General features: G+C 45.1%; 1 protein-coding gene and 1 pseudogene across 1 annotated transcript in view; both read right to left on the reverse strand.

Moving 5' to 3' along the window:
- Positions 1-15,262, reverse strand: part of ADAMTS3 (ADAM metallopeptidase with thrombospondin type 1 motif 3) — a 152,770-nt gene extending 137,508 nt beyond the window's left edge. The window contains exons 1-3 of the mRNA XM_039355135.1: positions 14,976-15,262; positions 7,397-7,424; positions 336-745 (exon numbers count right to left, since the gene is read on the reverse strand). Coding sequence (XP_039211069.1) covers positions 336-745; positions 7,397-7,424; positions 14,976-15,053 — 516 coding nt within the window. The 5' untranslated portion in view covers positions 15,054-15,262. The remainder of the gene's footprint in view (positions 1-335; positions 746-7,396; positions 7,425-14,975) is intronic.
- Positions 15,263-15,583: 321 nt separating this feature from the next.
- On the reverse strand, positions 15,584-16,483 carry LOC120313331 (annotated as a pseudogene).
- Between the last annotated feature and the right edge of the window lie 3,410 nt (positions 16,484-19,893).

Below are 19,893 nucleotides of genomic sequence, written 5' to 3' on the forward strand. Positions count from 1 at the left end.
AGTAGGCTTTGCCTCAATGTACCCCAAAGGTTTGATAAAGCTTTCTTGCCAGGCTGGCTAAGGGAATCACTGTACTTGTTAACAACATGGTTGTAAAGTGATTCTGGGCTTCCCCACTTTGCAACCATCGTAAATACGAATCAGTTGCCAAGCATCTGAATTTTGATCACGTGACCCTGGCGATGCTACAATGGTCGTTAAGTGTGAAAAATGGTCCTAACTTACTCTTCTTTCAGTGCCTTTGTAACTTTGAACGGTCACCGTATGAACTGTTACAAGTCAAGGACTACATGTATGTGTGATCAACAGCATCTACTTTAAAATACGTGTCTTACCAGGCCATCACAGTTGCTCACGGCGACGGAAGCTCCTGCGATATCCACCAGATCCCCGACGTAAGCACAGTTGGTCCGTAGGGATTCCTTCTTCCATAGTCTCTCCGTGACCCCCGTGCCTTGGTCCTGGTGAGCCTCTTCTGTGGCGTTGTAGATGGAGGGAGACTCTTCATACCACTCCACCACCGCGCCAGGAGCTATTAGACGAGTGTTAGACCTCAGTCGGAGGTGAAATTCTCTCCCGAAAGCGGATACGTTAAAGTAGAGTTCCTCGGGTGGACTTGGCAAAACGTCCCTTGCGAGTCTCCTGGAGTGCGTGACAGAAACAAAGTGGGAAACGTAGCTTCCATCGGCGCCGCTGCGGACTGGGATGGTTAAGGCATATGGTTTCAGGCTGTGCATTGTGGTTTCTGTTTTAAAAAGAGAGAGGATTTATTTATAGGTTGATTCCTTGATTCCTTCCCTTCCTCCCTCCCTCCTTCATCTTCCTTCCCTTCCTCCCTCCCTCCTTCCTTTCCTTTCCTTTTCTTTTTCTTTCCTTTCCTTTCCTCCCTCCCTCCCTTCTCTCCTTCCTTCCCTCCCTCTCTCCCTTTTCTCCTTCCTTCCTTCCCTCCCTCCTCCTTCCTTCTTTCCTTCCTTCCCTCCCTCCTTCTTCTTCCTTCTTTCCTTCCCTCCTTCTTCCTTCCCTCCCTCCTTCCTTCCTTCCTTCCCTCCCTCCCTCCTTCCTTTCCTTTCCTTTCCTTCTCTCTCCCTTCTCTCCTTCCTTCCCTCCCTCTCTCCCTTCTCTCCTTCCTTCCTTCCCTCCCTCCCTCCTTCTTCCTTCTTTCCTTCCTTCCCTCCCTCCTTCTTCTTCCTTCTTTTCTTCCCTCCTTCTTCCTTCCCTCCCTCCTTCCTTCCTTCCCTCGCTCCCTCCTTCCTTTTCTTTTCCTTTCCTTTCCTCCCTCCCTTCTCTCCTTCCTTCCCTCCCTCCCTCCTTCTTCTTCCTCCTTCCTTTCCTCCCTCCTTCCTTCTCCTTCTCCTTCCCTCCCTCCTTCCTTTTCCTTTCCTTTCCTTTCCTTTCCTCCCTCCCTCCCTCCCTCCCTCCCTCCCTCCTTCCTCTTCCTTCTTCTTTCCTATCTTCTTTATTCATTCATTCATTCATTCTTCCTTCCTTGGTCAATAAGCATAAAATATTCTTGGGACAAAATTTTGTGCAACTGACAGTCTTGGTTTTGGCCCTGTTAAGATGTCTGAGCCTTGTTTCCTTCACCCTGAGTACCATCACTAAAACCTACATGATATGGAATCCTATCACCATACATGGTGCCTTCCCTAGAAACGGTACTCTGTGGATGCTTAATCTTAGCTAAAATCTGGCTTTTCCAGTCTAGGGCACAGAGTCCTCTCATCAACGTAGCTCTCAAGGACATCCACCCCGCTCCAAAGTCTTATATTGCTTTCTGAGGTGGTCTTCAGAAGATCACAATGGCTTGTCTTCCAGATATCCCTGCAATCACCCAAATAAACAAAGCCAAAATTTAGTTCCCCATAGGAAGATTAGTTTATTACACCCCATAGGAGAAAGGGAGGGATAGCTGCTAAGTAGGCAAAAGGCAGCCTAGAATTTAAAAAAAATCAAGAGCCTAAATGCATTGCACAAGCAATTCCCTTCTATGGTCACTTCATAAAACATAGGAGATGAAAGGCAGGACAGAGCCATAATTCAAAAGAGGACTGGAAGAAGAATGTGAACAGAGTACATCTCCAAAGCTTCGTTCCAGGTATCCTGGATTAATGTCACCAGCAAAAAATGTTCCAATCACGTGTAGTCATGTAAGCAATAATGATGGCTTAAGGAAACTGAGCGCCAAAGAATTGAGGCCATGGAACTATAGTGCTGGAGAAGACTCCTGCAAGTCCCCTGGACTGCAAGGGGATCAAACCGATCAGTCCTAGAGGAGATCAACCCCGACTGCTCTTTAGAAGGCCAGATCCTGAAGTTGAAACTCAAATCCTTTGGCCACCTAATGAGAAGGAAGGACTCACTGGAGAAGAGCCTAATGCTGGGAAAGATGGAGGGCAATAGAAGAAGGGGACAACAGAGAATGAGGTGACTGGATGGAGTCACGGAAGCAGTAGGCGTGAGCTTAAATGGACTCCAGAAGATGGTAGAGGACAGAAAGGCCTGGAGGAACATGGTCCATGGGGTTGCGATGGGTCGGACACGACTTCACAACTAACAACAACAAAGGAAATATAGTGAGCCCACATAGGCTTGGCTTAATGTACAGGTAGTCCTCGACTTATGACCACAATTGAGCCCAAAATTTCTGTTGCTAAGCAAAACAGTTATTGAGTGAACTTTGCCCCATTTTACGATCTTTCTTGCCACAGTTGTGAATCACTGCAATTGTTAAATTAGTAACAATTAGTAACAAACGATGAAGCAATCTAAAGATACTTGAGGGACAGAAATCCTTCCTTAGCTGGTCATTCAAAGAATGGAAACATCACAGATCCCATCCAAGCTAAAAAGTTGACTTCTTTGACTGCAGTTGCAGGCGAGAATAACTGGTTAATAGGATAACAGAGTTGGAAGGGACCTTGGAGGTCATCTAGTCCAACTCCCTGCTCTGGCAGGAAACCCTATACCATTTCAGACAAATGGCTGTCCAGTCTCTTCTTAAAGACTTGCAGTGTTAGAGCATTCACCGCTTCTAGAGGCAGGTTGTTCCACTGGTTAATGGTTCTCACTGTCAGGAAATTTCTCCTTAGTTCCAGGTTGCTTCTCTCCTTGATTAGTGTCCATCTGTTGCTTCTTGTCCTGCCTTCAGGTGCTTTGGAGAATAGCTTGACCCCTCTTCTTTGAGGCAGCCCTTCAAATATTGGAAAACTGCTATCATGTCCCCCCTCGTCCTTCTCTTCATTAAACTAGACCAGGGGTAGGCAACCTTGGCTCTTCTATGATTCATGGACTTTAACTCCCAGAATTCCTGAGCCAGCATGGCATAGCTTGGAGACTCTCCCTTTCCCCTCAGCATGGCTGGCTCAGGAATTCTGGGAGTTGAAGACCACGAGTCATAAAAGAGCCAAGGTTGCCTACCCCTGACCTAGACATACCCAATTCCTATAATGATTCTTTTTACGTGTTAGCCTCCAATCCCCTAATCCCCTTTGTTGCTCTTCTCTGCACTCTTTCTAGAGTCTCAGCATCTTTTTTTTTATATTGGAAATATCGGAAGGCTGCTGTCGTGTCACCCCAGCCCTTCTCTTCGTCTGACTAGACATCCCCAGTTCCTGCAACTTTTCCTCGTGAAGACCAAGGGGAGAAAACTCAACTCAACGAGGTGGGGGGGCCTACTATCTTATTTCACTTGATCAAAAGGCCCAAACGATTACGGCAAAATCCCGTATGTTTTCAGGAGTCTCTCCACGTTAAAGGTGCTTCCTTTAAAACCAGGCAGGCTGATTTTGCAAAAATTAGCCAGCGGAGAAAGAGCTGTCTTTCCTCAACGGGGGGGGGGGGTGTTCCTTGGCAAAAAAAATCCCTCAAGAGCCATTCAATCTTTTCTTGTAGACTCAGAATTAATGACAGGCTCCTTCATTGCTCAAGGATGTCTGGTTTCAGCTTGCAGGGAGCAGCCAAGTCCCCTCTTGAAAAGGCATTGAGCCAACATCAGCCGGTGAAAGTTTGAATGGAAGAACTTAGGCTGGAAATCTGATCTGCGCTGCCCATTTGATCTCCTTTTTTCCCTCCTCTGGCTACAGATCCCGCAGGGTCTTTCGAGGAGATCTAGGACGGCAGATCTTTTCTGACCCCAAAGATGCAGGTAGGTACTCCTTGACTTAGGACCACAACGGAGCAACCACAATATCGGTTGCTAAGCAAGACAATTGTGAAGCGAATTTTGCCTCCCCCCCAAACACCTTTACGACCATTCTTGTTAAGTGACTCGCTGCGGTTGTTAAATTAGTAAGAGGGTTGTGAAGGGAATCGGGTTTCCGCATTGATTTTGCTGGTCAGAAGGTGGCCAAAAGGGATTACGTGGCACCCCCCGGGACACGGCAACTATCATAAATATGAGCCAGATGCCAAGTTTCCGAATTTTGATTGTGTGACCATGGGGATGCTAGTGGTAAGTGCAAAAAACGGTCATACGTTCCCCTTCTTTTACTGCCTCTGTAGCTTCCAATGGCCACTAAATGAACTGTAGCTGAAGATGTCTTTTTTCTTTTCCTCCAGCTGCGATAGCTATTCTTTCTTCATTATCAGTAAGGTAGGAAGCAATGGATGGAAAGATCAAAGAGAGAAGCAACCTAGAACTAAGGAGAAACTTCCTGACAGTTAGAACAATCAATCAGTGGAACAACCTGCCTCCAGAAGCTGTGAATGCTCCAACACTGGAAGTTTTTAAGAAGAGACTGGACAGCCATTTGTCGGAAATGGTATAGGGTTTCCTGCCTGAGTGTGGGGTTGGACTAGAAGACCTCCATGGTCCCTTCCAGCTTCTATTCTATTCTATTCTATTCTATTCTATTCTATTCTATTCTATTCTATTCTATTCTATTCTATTCTATATTCTTTCCTTATATATTCTATTCTATTCTATTCTATTCTATTCTATTCTATTCTATTCTATTCTATTCTATTCTATTCTTATTCTTTCCTATTTTCTATTCTATTCTATTCTATTCTATTCTATTCTATTCTATTCTTATTCTTATTATTACTATTATTATTAATCATTGCACAGTCAGTCAGATGTTCAGACTGGATTTGGCATTTTGTCTACCTATCGAGTCCTTACCCAGGACCTGGGATAGGCAGATGTGGATGTTTGATGGTATTACAGGTATCGTTGCAGGATGGAAGCAGTTCCTAGTAAGGCCGCCTTTTGCAATTGACTAATGGCGAATTTGTCAATGCCAATGGTGTTGTTGTTGTTATCATCATCATCATCATCATCATCATCATCTGCTGATGAATGTATGTGACTCAGGACTTAATTTATGCATTGGCAGACGGTGCTCAACCCCAGAGAATTTTTGCCACCTATTTGCTTTCCAAGATTCTGAGGACCTATCTCTCAAACACAGATGTCTTTCAAAATAGGGAGTCAACCTATTCTCCAAAGCACCTGAAGGCAGGAGAAGAAGCAACGGATGGAAACTAATCAAGGAGAGAACCAACCTAGAACTAAGGAGGAATTTCCTGACAGTGAGAACAATTAACCAGGGGAACGACTTGCCTCCAGATGTTGTGGACGCTGTAGCAGTGGAAGTTTTTAAGAAGAGACTGGACAGCCATTTGTCTGAAATGATATAGGGTTTCCTGCCTGAGCAGGGGGTTGGACTAGATTAGGGGTAGACAACCTTGGCTCTTTTATAACTTGTGGACTTCAACTCCCAGATTCCTGAGCCAGCCATGCTGAGGGGAAAGGAATTCTGGGAGTTGAGGTCCACGAGTCATAAAAGAGCCAAGGTTGCCTACCCCTGGACTAGATGACCTCCAAGGTCCCTTTATTATTTTATTACTATTATTATAATACCGTAAACGACCAAAAACCCACCAAGCTGATGGTCATTGAACAAATCAATCCAAAATCCTCATGAGAGCCACTGTTCTGAGGTCACGTGATCACTATTTGTAACCTTCCCAGCTAGCTTCCAATATGCAAAGTCAATGAGGGAAGCCAGATTTGCATAATGACCTAACGATTCAGGCAACAGAAATTCGGGAATTTGGCAACTGGCTCATACTTAGGATGGCTGCAATGTCCTGGAGTCGCTGGATCATCTTTGGCTACATTCTGACAAGCATAGTCAGTGGGAGAAGCCAGGTTCACTTTACAGTATAACGTGTTACTAACTTAACAACTGCAGTGATTCAGTTAACAACTGTGGCAAGAAAAGTCATGACCAAACTCACTTAATATCTGTCGTTGGTTTTGGTGGCTGTGGTTGTTAGGTTTGGTAAGACAGCCAGCCAGATGTTCAGACTAAATTTGGCATTTTTATTCACCCATCGCGTCCTTCCCAAAGACCAGGGAGAGGCAGATGGTGTTTGACAGCATTAGAGATATTTTTGCAGGATGTAAATTATCCTGCATAAAGCTGCCTTTTGCAATTGACTGGTGGGGATTTTGTCAATGCTGGATGGTGTTCTTGTGGCGCTCCAGATGTTTTGGGATTGCACTCATGGTGCCTATAACTATGGGTGCTATTTTTGCTTTCTTTTGTCACAGTCGTTCTTCTTCTATTTGCAGGTCTTTTTATTTTGTGATTTTTTTTTCCTCCGTTTTTTTTCTCTTGTATTCTACCATCTCCAGATATTGCAATATCCACTATGCAGGCTTTTTGTGTGTGTCTTTCTTATCAACAGTAGTTAAGTCTGCAGTGTCATGCAGGAGGGGCTGGTCTGTTTGAATTCTAAAATCCCAGAGTGCTTATTATTACTTATTATTGTGTATGAATGGCTGTGAAAGCTGGACCATAAGAAAGGCTGAGCGCCAAAGAATGGAGGCCTTTGAACTCTGGTGCTGGAGAAGACTCCTGCGAGTCCCTTGGACTGCAAGGCGTTCAAACCGGTCAGTCCTAGAAGAGATCAACCCCGACTGCTCTTTAGAAGGCCAGATCCTGAAGCTGAAACTCAAGTCCTTTGGCCACCTAATGAGAAGGAAGGACTCACTGCAGAAGAGCCTAATGCTGGGAAAGATGGAGGGCAAGAGAAGAAGGGGATGACAGAGAATGAGGTGGCTGGATGGAGACACTGAAGCAGGAGGCGTGAGCTTAAATGGACTCCAGAATATGGTAGAGGACAGGAAGGCCTGGAGGAACGTTGTCTGTGGGGTCGCGATGGGTCGGACATGATTTCGCAACTAACAACAACAACAATTCTGTATGAACTGGTTGAGTTATATTTTTTTTTTTTAAATTAGCCACTCAGAGCTTGGATGAAGGGGGTTAAATAAATACTGAATGCCAGTAAACAAATAAAATAGCAACTAGCAGAGCACAAACAAATATGGTATGCAAATAAATAAACAACAGAGCAAATAAGCCAATTGGTGAAAGCCACTTACCTGTTTGAACGGTTTCTTGAAGAATCGCCTGGAAGAAATCAGAGAAATATTAATTGACTTCTGAGCAGAGAGGGAAGGAGGCTCAAAAAAGCCATTTTTGCAAATGTGTCCTAGTCAAACCCAAAGGCGCTTTTTGTCTTTTTGTTTCTCCAAAGTCTATGGAGATTCTCAGTCATCCAGGTCATCCAGTTGTCCCAAAGATGCTTTTTCACGAGGCAAGCGGACTTTCTTGTTTTTCTTTAAAGACGTTTGAAAGAGGGGGTCAAAGAGGCCATCTGTGTCAAAACTGAACAGCCCTCTCTCAACAGAGAGAGAGGATACGACATCACCTACCTCCAGTCTACAACACAGTCCTTTCAACAGTCCCAAGAAGGCTCCACACCCATTAGCACTACTCAAGTGACCCTGACGACACAGATAAACCTCCAAGTGGCTTCAACGACTCTCTAAAAGGATGCAAATGACCAGCTGTCTGCGAGGAGTATAAATCTTTCCATTCCCCACCATCCGATCAGAGCTGAGGAAGCTTCTTGGATGAGAAGCGAAACATCTTCAAAGGAAAACCAGAAAGTCCAGTTGCCTCTTGAAAAAGGCACCTTTGGGAACAACCATGACCTGGATGACTGAGAATCCCCCTAGATATACTAGTCGAAGCATCCCTGAAATGCCAGGATAAAGTTAATCAGGTTTTCTGGTCTGTTTCTGGCCAAGGTGAAGACAGAGACAAGAGGCAGAGCATCAAAGAAAGATTTCAACAACTGCCTTTTAGATGCCTTCTGTGCAGGGAAGGTCTAATGCTATACGAATTCAGTAAAAAGGATAAATCTGGGCTATGTCTATCTAGATGTCCTTCAGCCTTCTTCTGGACCTTTCTTTCTTCTTCACAACACCACCTTGGCAGGAACTGTACAGGTGGTTCTTGACTTAGTAACCATTCATTTAGTAACAACACTGAAAAAAGTGACTTATGAACGTTTTTCACACTTACGCCCACCTGTTGCAGCATCCCTGTGGTCATGTGATCAAAATTCAGATGCTTGGCAACTAAATTTTGATCACATGATCATAAGGCTGCTGCTGCAGTGATCATACAAGTGTGAAGTCATAAGTCATCTATTCTATTCTATTCTATTCTATTCTATTCTATTCTATTCTATTCTATTCTATTCCATTCCATTCCATTCCATTCTATTCTATTCTATTCTATTCCATTCTATTCTGTTTGATTTAATTCGATTCTTCTTATTTCTATTCTATTATTATTTCTATTCTGTTCTGTTCTGTTCCGTTCCATTCCATTCCATTCCATTCTACTCTACTCTACTCTGTTCTGTTCTGTTCTGTTCTGCTCTGCTCTGCTTATATTTCATATTTCATAACCACCCAGACCCCTTTCTAAGGGAGATGGGTGGGTAAGAAATATGATAAATAAATGAATGAATGAACGAACAAACAAAGAAACAAACAAACAATAGAAGAATCCAGTCTGAAATTCTTGGGCGAGAAATAGCCACCATCCCACCCCTGTTTACAAAAGCTACTGCATGCAAACGTGAGCTGCCCCGTGCGAGAGTTAGCTCCCTCCTCTGTAGGAAAACCAGCAGCTGTGATTTCAAACACAAGCAGCTCTCTAACCATAAGGTTACAATTTATGTGCGTCTTAATTTATGTGGGGACTAGCTGGGGAGGGAGACTTTAAAAGCGTCTCAGACAACTTGGCAGCCGCTGTTTATTCAGGAGGGCCAAAACAGTTCGCCCATTTTCCCTGCTTTTATGGTCATATAAAAAGAGAGGACGCGCTATAAAGATAAATATCTATCCATCATCAATATAAAAGTGCCTTTAAAAACCCCACCCTGCCCTTCGCAGGCAGCTTTACTGCCTCTCTTTAAACCTGCACATCGAAATACGCACTGGCTTCGGTGAGGTTTATCGCCCTACACAGGTAGTCCTTGGTGGACTGTTCGAAGTTACAACTGCACTGAAACAAGAGGTGGAGGACCGTTTCCCATACTTGTGAGCGTTGCACCATCCTCGTGGTCCCGTGATCAAAATTCAGAGGCTTTGCAACTGGCATGTATTTATGACTGTTGCAGTGTCCCTGGGTTCGTGTGATCACCTTTTGCAACCTTCCCAAATTTTGCTCCTGACAAGCAAAGTCAATGATTCCCCCACCGACTGCAGTGCTTCACTTAGCGACTGTGGCAAAGCTTACTTAACAACTGCCTTGCTTACCAAGAGAAATGTTGGGCTCCGTTGTGTTTGCAACATGAGGACTACCTGTATTTCCATTCAGGCCAGACTGCAGAAGGTGAATTAAGACGTACAGGTAGTCCTTGATTCACGCCAACAACAACAACAATAATAATAATAATAAAGTTGGAAGGGACCTTGGAAGTTATCTAGTCCAACCCCCTGCTCAGGCAGGAAACCCTATACCATTTTGGACAAATGGCTGTCCAGTCTCTTCTTAAAAACTTCCAGTGTTGGAGCATTCACTGCTTCTGGAGGCAGGTAGTTCCACTGGTTAATTGTTCTCACTGTCAGGAAGTTTCTCCTTAGTTCTAGGTTGCTTCTCTCCTTGCTTAGTTTCCATCCGTTGCTTCTTGTCCTGCCTTCAGGCGCTTTGGAGAATAGCTTGACTCCCTCTTCTTTGGGGCAGCCCCTGAGGTACTGGAACATTGCTATCATGTCCCCCCTCGTCCTTCTCTTCATTAAACTAGACCAGTGGTGGCGAACCTTTTAGAGACTGAGTGCCCAAACTGCAACCCAAAACCCACTTATGCATCGTCGGGTGCCGAGTGGGTGTGGCCTATTGGGTGGGCGTGGCTGCGGTGATAACAGCAGACTGGGTGAGACTAAAAATTTCAATCAATCAATTCCAACTTTGCAAGATCTTTTCCTCCACCCCCAGAAGTTGAAATTGACTGATTGATTGAACCTTTTATTTTTTTGTACATGGTGGCGGAGGGCCAAAGCGGAAAGGTTTTATAAAACCCAGCTGAAGGCCTAGGACTGGGATGGCTCAGATACAGAGGGGTCTGAGTGCCGCCTCTGGCACCCGTGCCATAGGTTCGCCACCACTGAACTAGACATACCCAATTCCAGCAACCGTTCCTCATATGTTTTAGCCTCCAGTCCCCTGATCATCTTGGCTGCTCTTCTCTGCACTCTTTCTAGAGTCTCAACATCTTTTTTTACATCGTGGTGACCAAAACTGGATGCAGGATTCCAAGTGTGGCCTTACCAAGGCATTGTGAAGTGGTAAAAGACCTTTAGTCTTTTAAAAAGGAAACAGAAAGTCTCATTCTAAGAGTTGTGTGGATGTAGCGCACAGCACTCCTTGCCTATCCCCTGCCTGTCTAATACTGTCCTAAATCAGAATCTCCCCCTCTCTTGCCAAGGACTGTGAGAAAATTGCAAATATTCTTAAAAGGGAATAACTTTTTTTTTGTTCCAAGCAATTTCAGTGAAAGATGAGACAAGGAAATGGATGCGTTTTGCAATGTTTCCTTCTGGTTTCTTTGCCAACTGCAAAGAAAGAGGAATGCTTGGAAAGCATTTCACAATGTTGCGCAGAGGCAAAAGGGGACTTCAGAGGTCAGCTAGTCCACCCCCCCATAACACAGTTATTAAGTGAATCTGGCTTCCCCCATTGACTCTGCTTGTCAGAAGGTCACAAAAGGGAGGTGGGGGGTCCCATGAACCTCCGGGACATGGCAACCGTCATCAATACAAGCTAGTTGTCAAGTGACCAAATTTTGATCATGTGACCACGGAGATGCTGCGTTCGTCTTAGGTGTGAAAAAAAAGTCATGTGTCATTTTTTTTCTAGTGCTGTTTTAACTTTGAATGGTCCCCAAGCAAGCGGTTGTAAATTGGTGACTGTCTTTAACAGTTACTTTTTGGGGGGGGAATCTAGAGAACCTGAGAATTGATTGATTCATTGATTCAACTCCTGCTTTTAATAATAATAATAATGATGTAATACCATCAAACATCCACATCTGCCTATCCAAGATCCTTGGTAAGGACTCGATAGGTAGACAAAAATGTCAAATCCAGTCTGAACATCTGGCTGACTGTGCGATGATCAATAATAATAATAATAATAATAATAATAATAATAATAATAATACAGTTGGAAGGGACCTTGGAGGTCATATAGTCCAATCCCCTGCTCAGGCAGGAAACCCTATACCATTTCAGACAAATGGCTGTCCAGTTTCTTCTTAAAAACTTCCAATGTTGAAGCATTCACAGCTTCTGGAGGCAGGTTGTTCCACTGGTTAATTGTTCTAACTGTCAAGAAATTTCTCCTTAGTTCTAGGTTGCTTCTCTCCTTGGTCAGTTTCCACCTGTTGCTTCTTGTCCTGCCTTCAGGTGCTTTGGAGAATAGCTTGACTCCCTCTTCTTTGGGGCAGCCCCTGAGATACTGGAAGACTGCTATCATGTCCCCCTTGTCCTTCTCTTCATTAAACTAGACACAACCAATTCCAGCAACCGTTCCTTATATGTTTTAGCCTCCAGTCCCCTGATCATCTTTGTTGCTCTTCTCTGCACTCTTTCTGGAGTCTCAACATCTTTTTTACATTGTGGTGACCAAAACTGGATGCAGTATTCCAAATGTAGTCTTATCAAGGCATTGTAAAGTGGTATTAACACTTCATGTGATCTTGATTCTATCCCTCTGTTGATGCAGTCCAGCACTGTGTTGGCTTTTTTGGCAGCTGCAGCACATGGCTGGCTCATATCTAAGGGATTGTCCACTGGGACTCCGAGATCCCTCTCACAGTGGCTACTATTGAGTGGATAGATAGACTAAATGGTGTTAGTGGATAGACTAAATGATGTCTTGTCCACATTAATTTTGCATCTAGTCTATCTGTCCTTTTGCTATGAGGATCTTGAAGGTGTCTTTCATCCTTAAGACATTGCAATACAACGGTGTTACTCGACGGAGACAAAGTATCCGGCTTCTGATATGTTGAATGAACAAAACATAATAAAAGACACCAGCGTTCATGATTATGATCCACTAGCTGAAGTTTGCAGCAGCTTGCAAAGACTTTTTTTTTTTTTTTTACAAAGTTTGCTAGTTGTAAAAGGTGCTACAAGGTTACTGCTGGTGTTTTTGTTTCTCCATTTAAACTACTTCTGGGGGGGGGAACTTAAGGGAGGACATCCTGAGTGGGAGGCACCCTGACCCTGCAAAAGTAAACCGAGGGGCCCAAGAAATAAAAACAAGAGTCCTCTGCAAAACCCAGTGTAAGGAATGCAACGGCTACTGTGTAGGACAAATGGGCAGAAGACAAGCAGATCTCTGAACACTAACTAGTAGTCAGAAAATAGGAGTCAGGAGTTGTGACTGTTGGAGTTTTTTAAAGAAGAGACTGGACAGTCACTTGTCTGAAAACGCTAAGGGTCTCCTGCCTGGGCAGGGGGTTGGACTAGAAGATCTCAAAGGTCCCTTCTATTCTGATTCTGACAGGAGGAAAACTCCTTCATCTCATAACACAGTGTTTCTCAACCTTGACCATTTTAAGGCATGTGGACTTCAACTCCCAGAATTCCACAGCCAGCATTGCTGGCTGTGGAATTCTGGGAGTTGAAGTCCACATGCCTTAAAATGGTCAAGGTTGAGAAACACTGTAAAAATAACACATGAGAGACTCATCAGTTCTTGCCACTGGGAAACTGTGAGCATCCTCAACCAAGCCAAACCCCCCAAATACCAGGGAATTCCTGGAAGCCTGGCCCTCAGACCTCCATAGACACACAGAGATAAACCTTGTGTACACACCATTCAAAAGAGATTTTAAAAAGCTAAGAAGGAAAGCAAAGGATCAGAACACATCCTCTCCAGCAGCCCACACTCAGAGAAGCAGAGATTAGCACCAGACAAACAATCAAGCAGAAAGCAATGTCCTAATGGGGGAGGGCTATCCCAGAAAAAACTACACCCCCCACCAGTGGTGGGATTCAGCACCACTTTGGCAGAACCGGTAGCTAATTTTTTGGTTGCCCAGGCTCCAGAATGGACTTCCGGAAGCGGCATCCACACAGAGAACCGGTTGTTCCCCTATTTTGAATCTCACCACTGACCCCCACCGACACTGGCAGGGCAAGCTACTCTATGTAAACAGGCAGCACACCCCACACTCACTCAGCCTGATGATGTTACCTAGTCAGGTAATAAAAGCTGTGCAAGCAAACAACTAAACACCCCATAGAGATAACCTTTCAGAAAGTCAAGAAAATAAGTCCCAGTTGCCATGACTCAACTTTATCTAGACTAGCTGGATAACTGAGAATCTTCATCCACATGAACCCTTCAGAACATTCCTGTAATTGGGAGTGTTAGACATGACCACTTTTTCTGACGATGATCACCTTCAACCAGCAGAGTCTACTTCCAGTTAAAACGAATCTCATCTGATTCTCTTTTCTTAAACTCTCTGCTAATACTCACCTCCCTTGGTTTGGAATAAGCCTCTGTCCCCCCCCCCCACACACACACCCCTTGGGCTGCTCTGGATCTGCTAAGAAACAAGCCCCGCAAATACCTCTCACTCATCACACACACGCACAAGTGCAAGACTGAAAGAGAGAAAGAGAGAGAAAGAGAGAGAGAAAGTATAAAAGAGAGAAGGAAAAAGAAAAATCGAATAAGAGAGTGAGAGAAAAAGAGAGAGAGAGAGGGAGAGAGAAAGAGACAAAAAGTGTGAGAGAAAAAGAGCGAGAGTGAGAAATAAAGAAACGAATGAAAAAGAAAGAAAGAAAGAAAGAAAGAAGGAGGGAGAGGGAGGAAAGAGAGAGAGACAGAGAGAGAGGAAAGAGCTAGAAAGGGAAAGAGAGGGAGAGGGAGAAACAGAAAGAGAGAATAGTGAGAAAGAGACAGAAAAAGAGAGTAAGAGTGAGAAAGAGAAAAAGAGAGAGAAAGAGGGAAAGAGAGACAGAGAGAGAAAGAGACAAAAAGAGTGTGTGAGGGAAAAAGAGAGTGTGTGAGAAAGAAATAAAGAAATGAATGAAAAAGAAAGAAAGAAAGAAAGAAAGAAAGAAAGAAGGAGAGGCAGAGGGAGGGGGAGAGGGCAAAGAGAAAGAGAAAGAGAGGAAAGAGCTGGAGGGTGAAAGAGAGACAGAAAAGAGAGAGTGAGAGTGAGAAAGAAAGAGAGAAAGGGACAAAGAGAAAAGGTCAGAAAGAGAGAGAAGGAGAGAGATAGAGTGAGAAAGAAAGAGAAAGAGAGGGAGAAGGAGAGGGGGGGGCGGCGGCGGCTGGAAACAAAGTGTTTCTACCACTCTACAAATTGAAACCTTACGGCCGTCCGGAGCCCCTTTGCCAAGCGCTGATCCCCTGCAGGAGCGCCACCTCGCTCTCCCCATTCAACGATCGGCGGTTCTGTTCAAAGGCGCTTCTTCTTCTTCTTCTTCTTCGCTATTAAACAAGGACCAAATGTGTTCCCAGGAGGGGGAAGGGGGGGGGCTTTACACACACACACACGCACACACGCACACACACACACACACCGAGAGAGAGAGAGAGAGAGAGAGAGAGAGAGAGAGAGGCGCCCCCACTTACGCGCCCGGCAGCCGAGCTCTCCGATCGCACCAGCGCGGCGGCCAGCAGGCACAAGGCGGGCAGCAGCAGCGGCAGCATCCCGAAGCCAGCTTCTGCCCCGCGAAAGGAGCGCTCCGGTGGGGTGGGGGAACCTCCCGCCCGTCGGAACGGAACCAACCCGCGAAGGTCGAGGACGGAGGACGACCGAGAGGGGCTTCGTGAAGGGCGAAGGGGGAAAGCAAAAGCCCCGGTCCCAAATTGGCACAGGCGCTTTGCACACTCGGCTGCCCGGCGCGCTCGCTGCCTTTCCCCGCTGCCTGCCTGGCTGGCTGGCGGGTTGGCCGGCCGGGCTGGCGGAGAGGAGCGAGGGGCTGAGCCGAGCGGAGGGGCGGGGAAAGGCAGATCGCGGGAGGCAGGGAGCGGAGGAAGGAGACGGGGAGAAGAGGGGGGGTCCTCTTGACCCGCGGGCCGGAGCTGCTGAGCGCGAAGGCGGCTCTCTCTCCCTCCCTCCCTCCCTCTCTCTCTCTCTCTCTCTCTCTCTCTCTCTCTCTCGCCTCTCCTGTCTATTTTCTCTCTTCTCTCTCTCTTCTCTCTCTCTTCTCTCCCCTCTATTTCCTCTCTTCTCTCTCCTCTCTATTTTTTTCTCTTTCCTCTCTTTTTTCTCTCTCTTCTCTCTCTCTCTCTCTATTTCTTTTCTCTCTTCTCTCTCTCTCTCTCTTGTATCTCCTGACTATTTTCTCTCTCTTCTTTCTTCTCTCTCTATTTTTTCTCTCCTCTCTCTATTTTCTCTCTTTTCTCCCTCTCTATTTTTTCTCCTCTCTCTCTCTCTCTCTCTCTCTCTCTCTCTCTCTCTCTCTCTCTCCTGTCTATTTTCTCTCTCTTCTCTCTATTTTCTCTCTCTCTTCTTTTCTCTCTCTCTTCTTTCCCCTCTCTCTATTTTCCCCCTCTCTTCTCTCTCCTCTCTCTCTCTCTCTCTCTCTCTCTCTCTCTCTCTCTCTCTCGTCTCTCCTGTCTATTTTCTCTCTCTTCTCTCTATTTTCTCTCTCTCTTCTTTTCTCTCTCTCTTCTTTCCCCTCTCTCTATTTTCCCCCTCTCTTCTCTCTCCTCTCTCTCTCTCTCTCTCTCTCTCTCTCTCTCTCTCGTCTCTCCTGTCTATTTTCTCTCTCTTCTCTCTATTTTCTCTCTCTCTTCTTTTCTCTCTCTCTTCTTTCCCCTCTCTCTATTTTCCCCCTCTCTTCTCTCTCCTCTCTCTCTCTCTATTTTTTCTCTCTCCTCTCTCTATTTTTTCTCTCTCTTCTCTATTTTTTCTCTCTTCTCTCTATTTTTTCTCTCTCTTCTCTCTCTATTTTTTCTCTCTTCTCTCTCTCTCTCTCTCTCTCTCTCTCTCGTCTCTCCTATTTTCTCTCCTCTCTTCTCTCTCTCTATTTTTTCTCTTCTCTCTCTCTCTCTCTCTCTCTCTCTCTCTCTCTCTCTCTCTCTCGTCTCTCCTGTCTGTTTTTTTCTCTCTCTCTCTTCTCTCATCTCTCTCTCTCTCTTTTCCCTCCTCTCTCTCTCTCTCTCTTTTCTCTCTCTTCTCTCTCTCTCTCTTTTTTTTTTCTCTCTCTTCTCTCTCTCCTTTCTCTCGCCGGGCTCCTCCGCCTGTCCGGCTGCCTCTCCCGGCTTAACCTGCCCGCCCCCCCCCTAATAAAACCTCCGCCGGAGCGCCCTCCCTTCTCCGGAGAGCGACGTCAGGGAGCCCTTCCATAGCCGGCTGGAGTGGGGGTGGGAGTAGGGGGGGTGGATGGGTGAGTGGGGACGACTAACCGGGAGCACGTGCTCCGATGCCGTGGGGACTCGCCCCGCTCGCGCGACCCCCCCCCGGGGGACTCCCCCCCACCCTCCCCAGGAAGGTGGCAGAGGATCGGATGGGATCACGCCCGGGGATTCCTACTCCTTTGGAGGAGGGGGGGAGGACTGCTCCCCTTGGAATCCAGTCCTTCCAGACCTTTGCCCCTATCCCGAGGCTTCCCTGGATCGCTTGGTGAAAGGGCCTTGCTTGCCTTCGTGTAACCAGAGGGAAGTTGGGCTAGTCGATTAAAATCCATCCAATCCAATCCAATCCAATCCAATCAATAGTCAGTCCTGGAATAGATGGATTATTCCGATCAATCTATTACAGCCAGTCCTTGATTGATTTAGGACCACGAGGGAGCCCAGAAGCTCCGACGCTAACCAAGACAGTGGTTAAGTGGGTTTTGCCCCCGTTTTACCACACCTTTTTTGAAACCGCCGTTAAATGAATCACGGCAGTTCTCAAGTTAGTACACAGGTGTTCAGGGAATCCAGCTTCCCCATTGGCTTGGCTTGTCAGGTCGCAAAAGGGGATCGCGTGACCCCGGGATGCTGCAGCCGTCATAAATATGAGCCAGTTGTCTGAATTTTGATCATGTGACCGTGGGGATGCTGCAAGGGTCATAAGTAGGAGAAAGGGTCATAAGTCACTTTGTTCAGGTTAGGCTGTCCTTGACTTAGAATCATTCGTTCAGTGGCCATTCAAAATTATGACAGCATCTTTAAGAAAACAACCAAACTCAAAGAGCACTAACACTGATGATGTTACCTAGTTGGGTAATGAAACATCTTCAAGAAAACAACCAGGTTCAGAGAGCACCAAGGACCTCACAGCTGTCCTCCTCCTCCTCCTCCTCCTCCTCCTCCCTACTCCTCCTCCTTCTCTCAAAAAAGCCCGCTCCCTTCTAGCACTGATGATGTTACCTAGTCAGGTAATGAAACGTCTGCAAGAAAACCAGCAAACTCAGAGAGAACCAAGGACCCCACAGTCCTCCTCCTCCTCCTCCTCCTCCTCCTCCTCCTCCTCCTCCTCCTCCTCCTCCTCCTCCTCCCCCTCCCCCTCTCCCTTCTAGCACTGATGACGTTACTTAGTTGGGTAATGAAACATCTGCAAAAAAACAACCAAGTTCAGAGAGCACCAAGGACCTCACAATCTTCCTCCTCCTCCTCCTCCTCTTCCTCTTCCTCTTCCTCCTCCTCCTCCTCCTCCTCCTTGCACTGATGATGTTACCTAGTTGGGTAATGAAACATCTGCAAGAAAACCAGCAAGCTCAGAGAGAACCAAGGACCCCACAGTCTTCGTCATCTCCTCCTCCTCCTCCTCCTCCTCCTCCTCCTCCTCCTCCTCCTCCTCCTTCTCCTCATACACACTCCCTCCGAGTACTGATGATGTTGCCTAGTTGGGTAACGAAACGTCTGCAAGAAAACAACCAAGTTCAGAGAGCACCAAGGACCTCACAGTCTTCTTCCTCCTCCTCCTCCTCTTCCTCTTCCTCCTCCTCCTCCTCCTCCTCCTTGCACTGATGATGTTACCTAGTTGGGTAATGAAACGTCTGCAAGAAAACCAGCAAGCTCAGAGAGAACCAAGGACCCCACAGTCTTCGTCATCTCCTCCTCCTCCTCCTCCTCCTCCTCCTCCTCCTCCTCCTCCTCCTCCTTCTCCTCATACACACTCCCTCCGAGTACTGATGATGTTGCCTAGTTGGGTAACGAAACGTCTGCAAGAAAACAACCAATTTCAGAGAGCACTAAGGACCCCACAGAAAGACATTCCGTATGGAAGAAATTAAGCTTTAGATCCTCATCTTCCCAAATGCTTTTCCTTTTCCAAATCTGGGTTGGTTCATTTCCGCTGAAAGTTAATAACTGCAGTCACTTTCCTAAAGTGCGCGCTTTAAATAATATTTTTGCTTCATGCTCTCTCTCTCTCTCAGACAATGTTCCAGTAGATTAAAAATCATTCTCCTATCAAAAATGTTCCAGCACATTAGAAATCATTAGAATTTACTTTTTTTTCCAACCAACCTTAAAATTGTTTAAAAGTTGCCAAGACTTCCATGGGGTTGTGAAGTTTAGCGGCTCAGCAACTTGTATTCCTTCTGAAAGCCATAGCATGGAATTTATGGCTGAGATTTAAGAGCATAGTAAATAAAGCTAGAGTTTTCAGATTTTGGTTATAGTCAGTATAATATAAATTAATCAAAGAGCAGGTGACTGAACTACAAGATGTTCTTAGGAAATACATTTCCCGTTTAATACAGCATAGCACTGAAGGCAAAAGATTTACACAATATGAAGAGAAGCCGGAGAACTTTCTTACAGATTTTCTGTTTTGTTGCTGACCTTATTCCAGGTACCATTCTCATTCCTTTTCTACAGCACTGAATGTATATATTTTAAGATTAAAGCTGTGTGCTCTCTGAGCTTGATTGTTTTCTTGGAGACCTTTCATTACCAACCTAGGTAATATCATCAGCACTGGAAGGGAGGGGAGGCTGTATTTTTTATTAACAAAATTTTATTAAATTTATATAGGTAAGGAAAAATACAGGTATGGTAAAGGGAAGGGTAAAAAGGAAAGGGGGAGGGGAAGGAAATAAGGGATTAGGGTAAAATAAGAATAGGTACAATCACATATTTCAAGAAACAAGCAACCGTCCGGTTCGTAATAATGAGTAAGTATCATATTCAACCATTTTTAACAAAGCTTAAACTGTAATATATTAAAAATAATTAGTAAACAAATACGTTGATCTATTATGTGAACACTACTAATAAAATCACAAAACAAAACAAGACAAAAAAAATAAATAAAATAAAAAAATAAATCCTAACAATCAAAAGTAACAAATGAAAATCATTAAGTCAGGAAAAGTAATCGTATCATCAAAATGTTAGTTAGAACTCGATTAAAAATCAGTCATCTATTCTAAAATATTAAATCCTTCAAGTTCTAACGTGTCTCTAACCATTGATAAATTTTTTTCCCAAGTTCTAAAATAAGTTGAATCATCTTTTTCTTTCATTTCTAATGTTAGTCTATCCATTTCTGATGATACAGGCTGTATCATCAATACAGCCTGTATTTCCTGCAATACAGGCTGTATTG

Source organism: Crotalus tigris, unplaced genomic scaffold (genome assembly GCF_016545835.1).
Source record: "Crotalus tigris isolate CLP2741 ecotype Arizona unplaced genomic scaffold, ASM1654583v1 scf7180000018609.294051, whole genome shotgun sequence".
Classification (NCBI taxonomy): domain Eukaryota; kingdom Metazoa; phylum Chordata; class Lepidosauria; order Squamata; family Viperidae; genus Crotalus; species Crotalus tigris.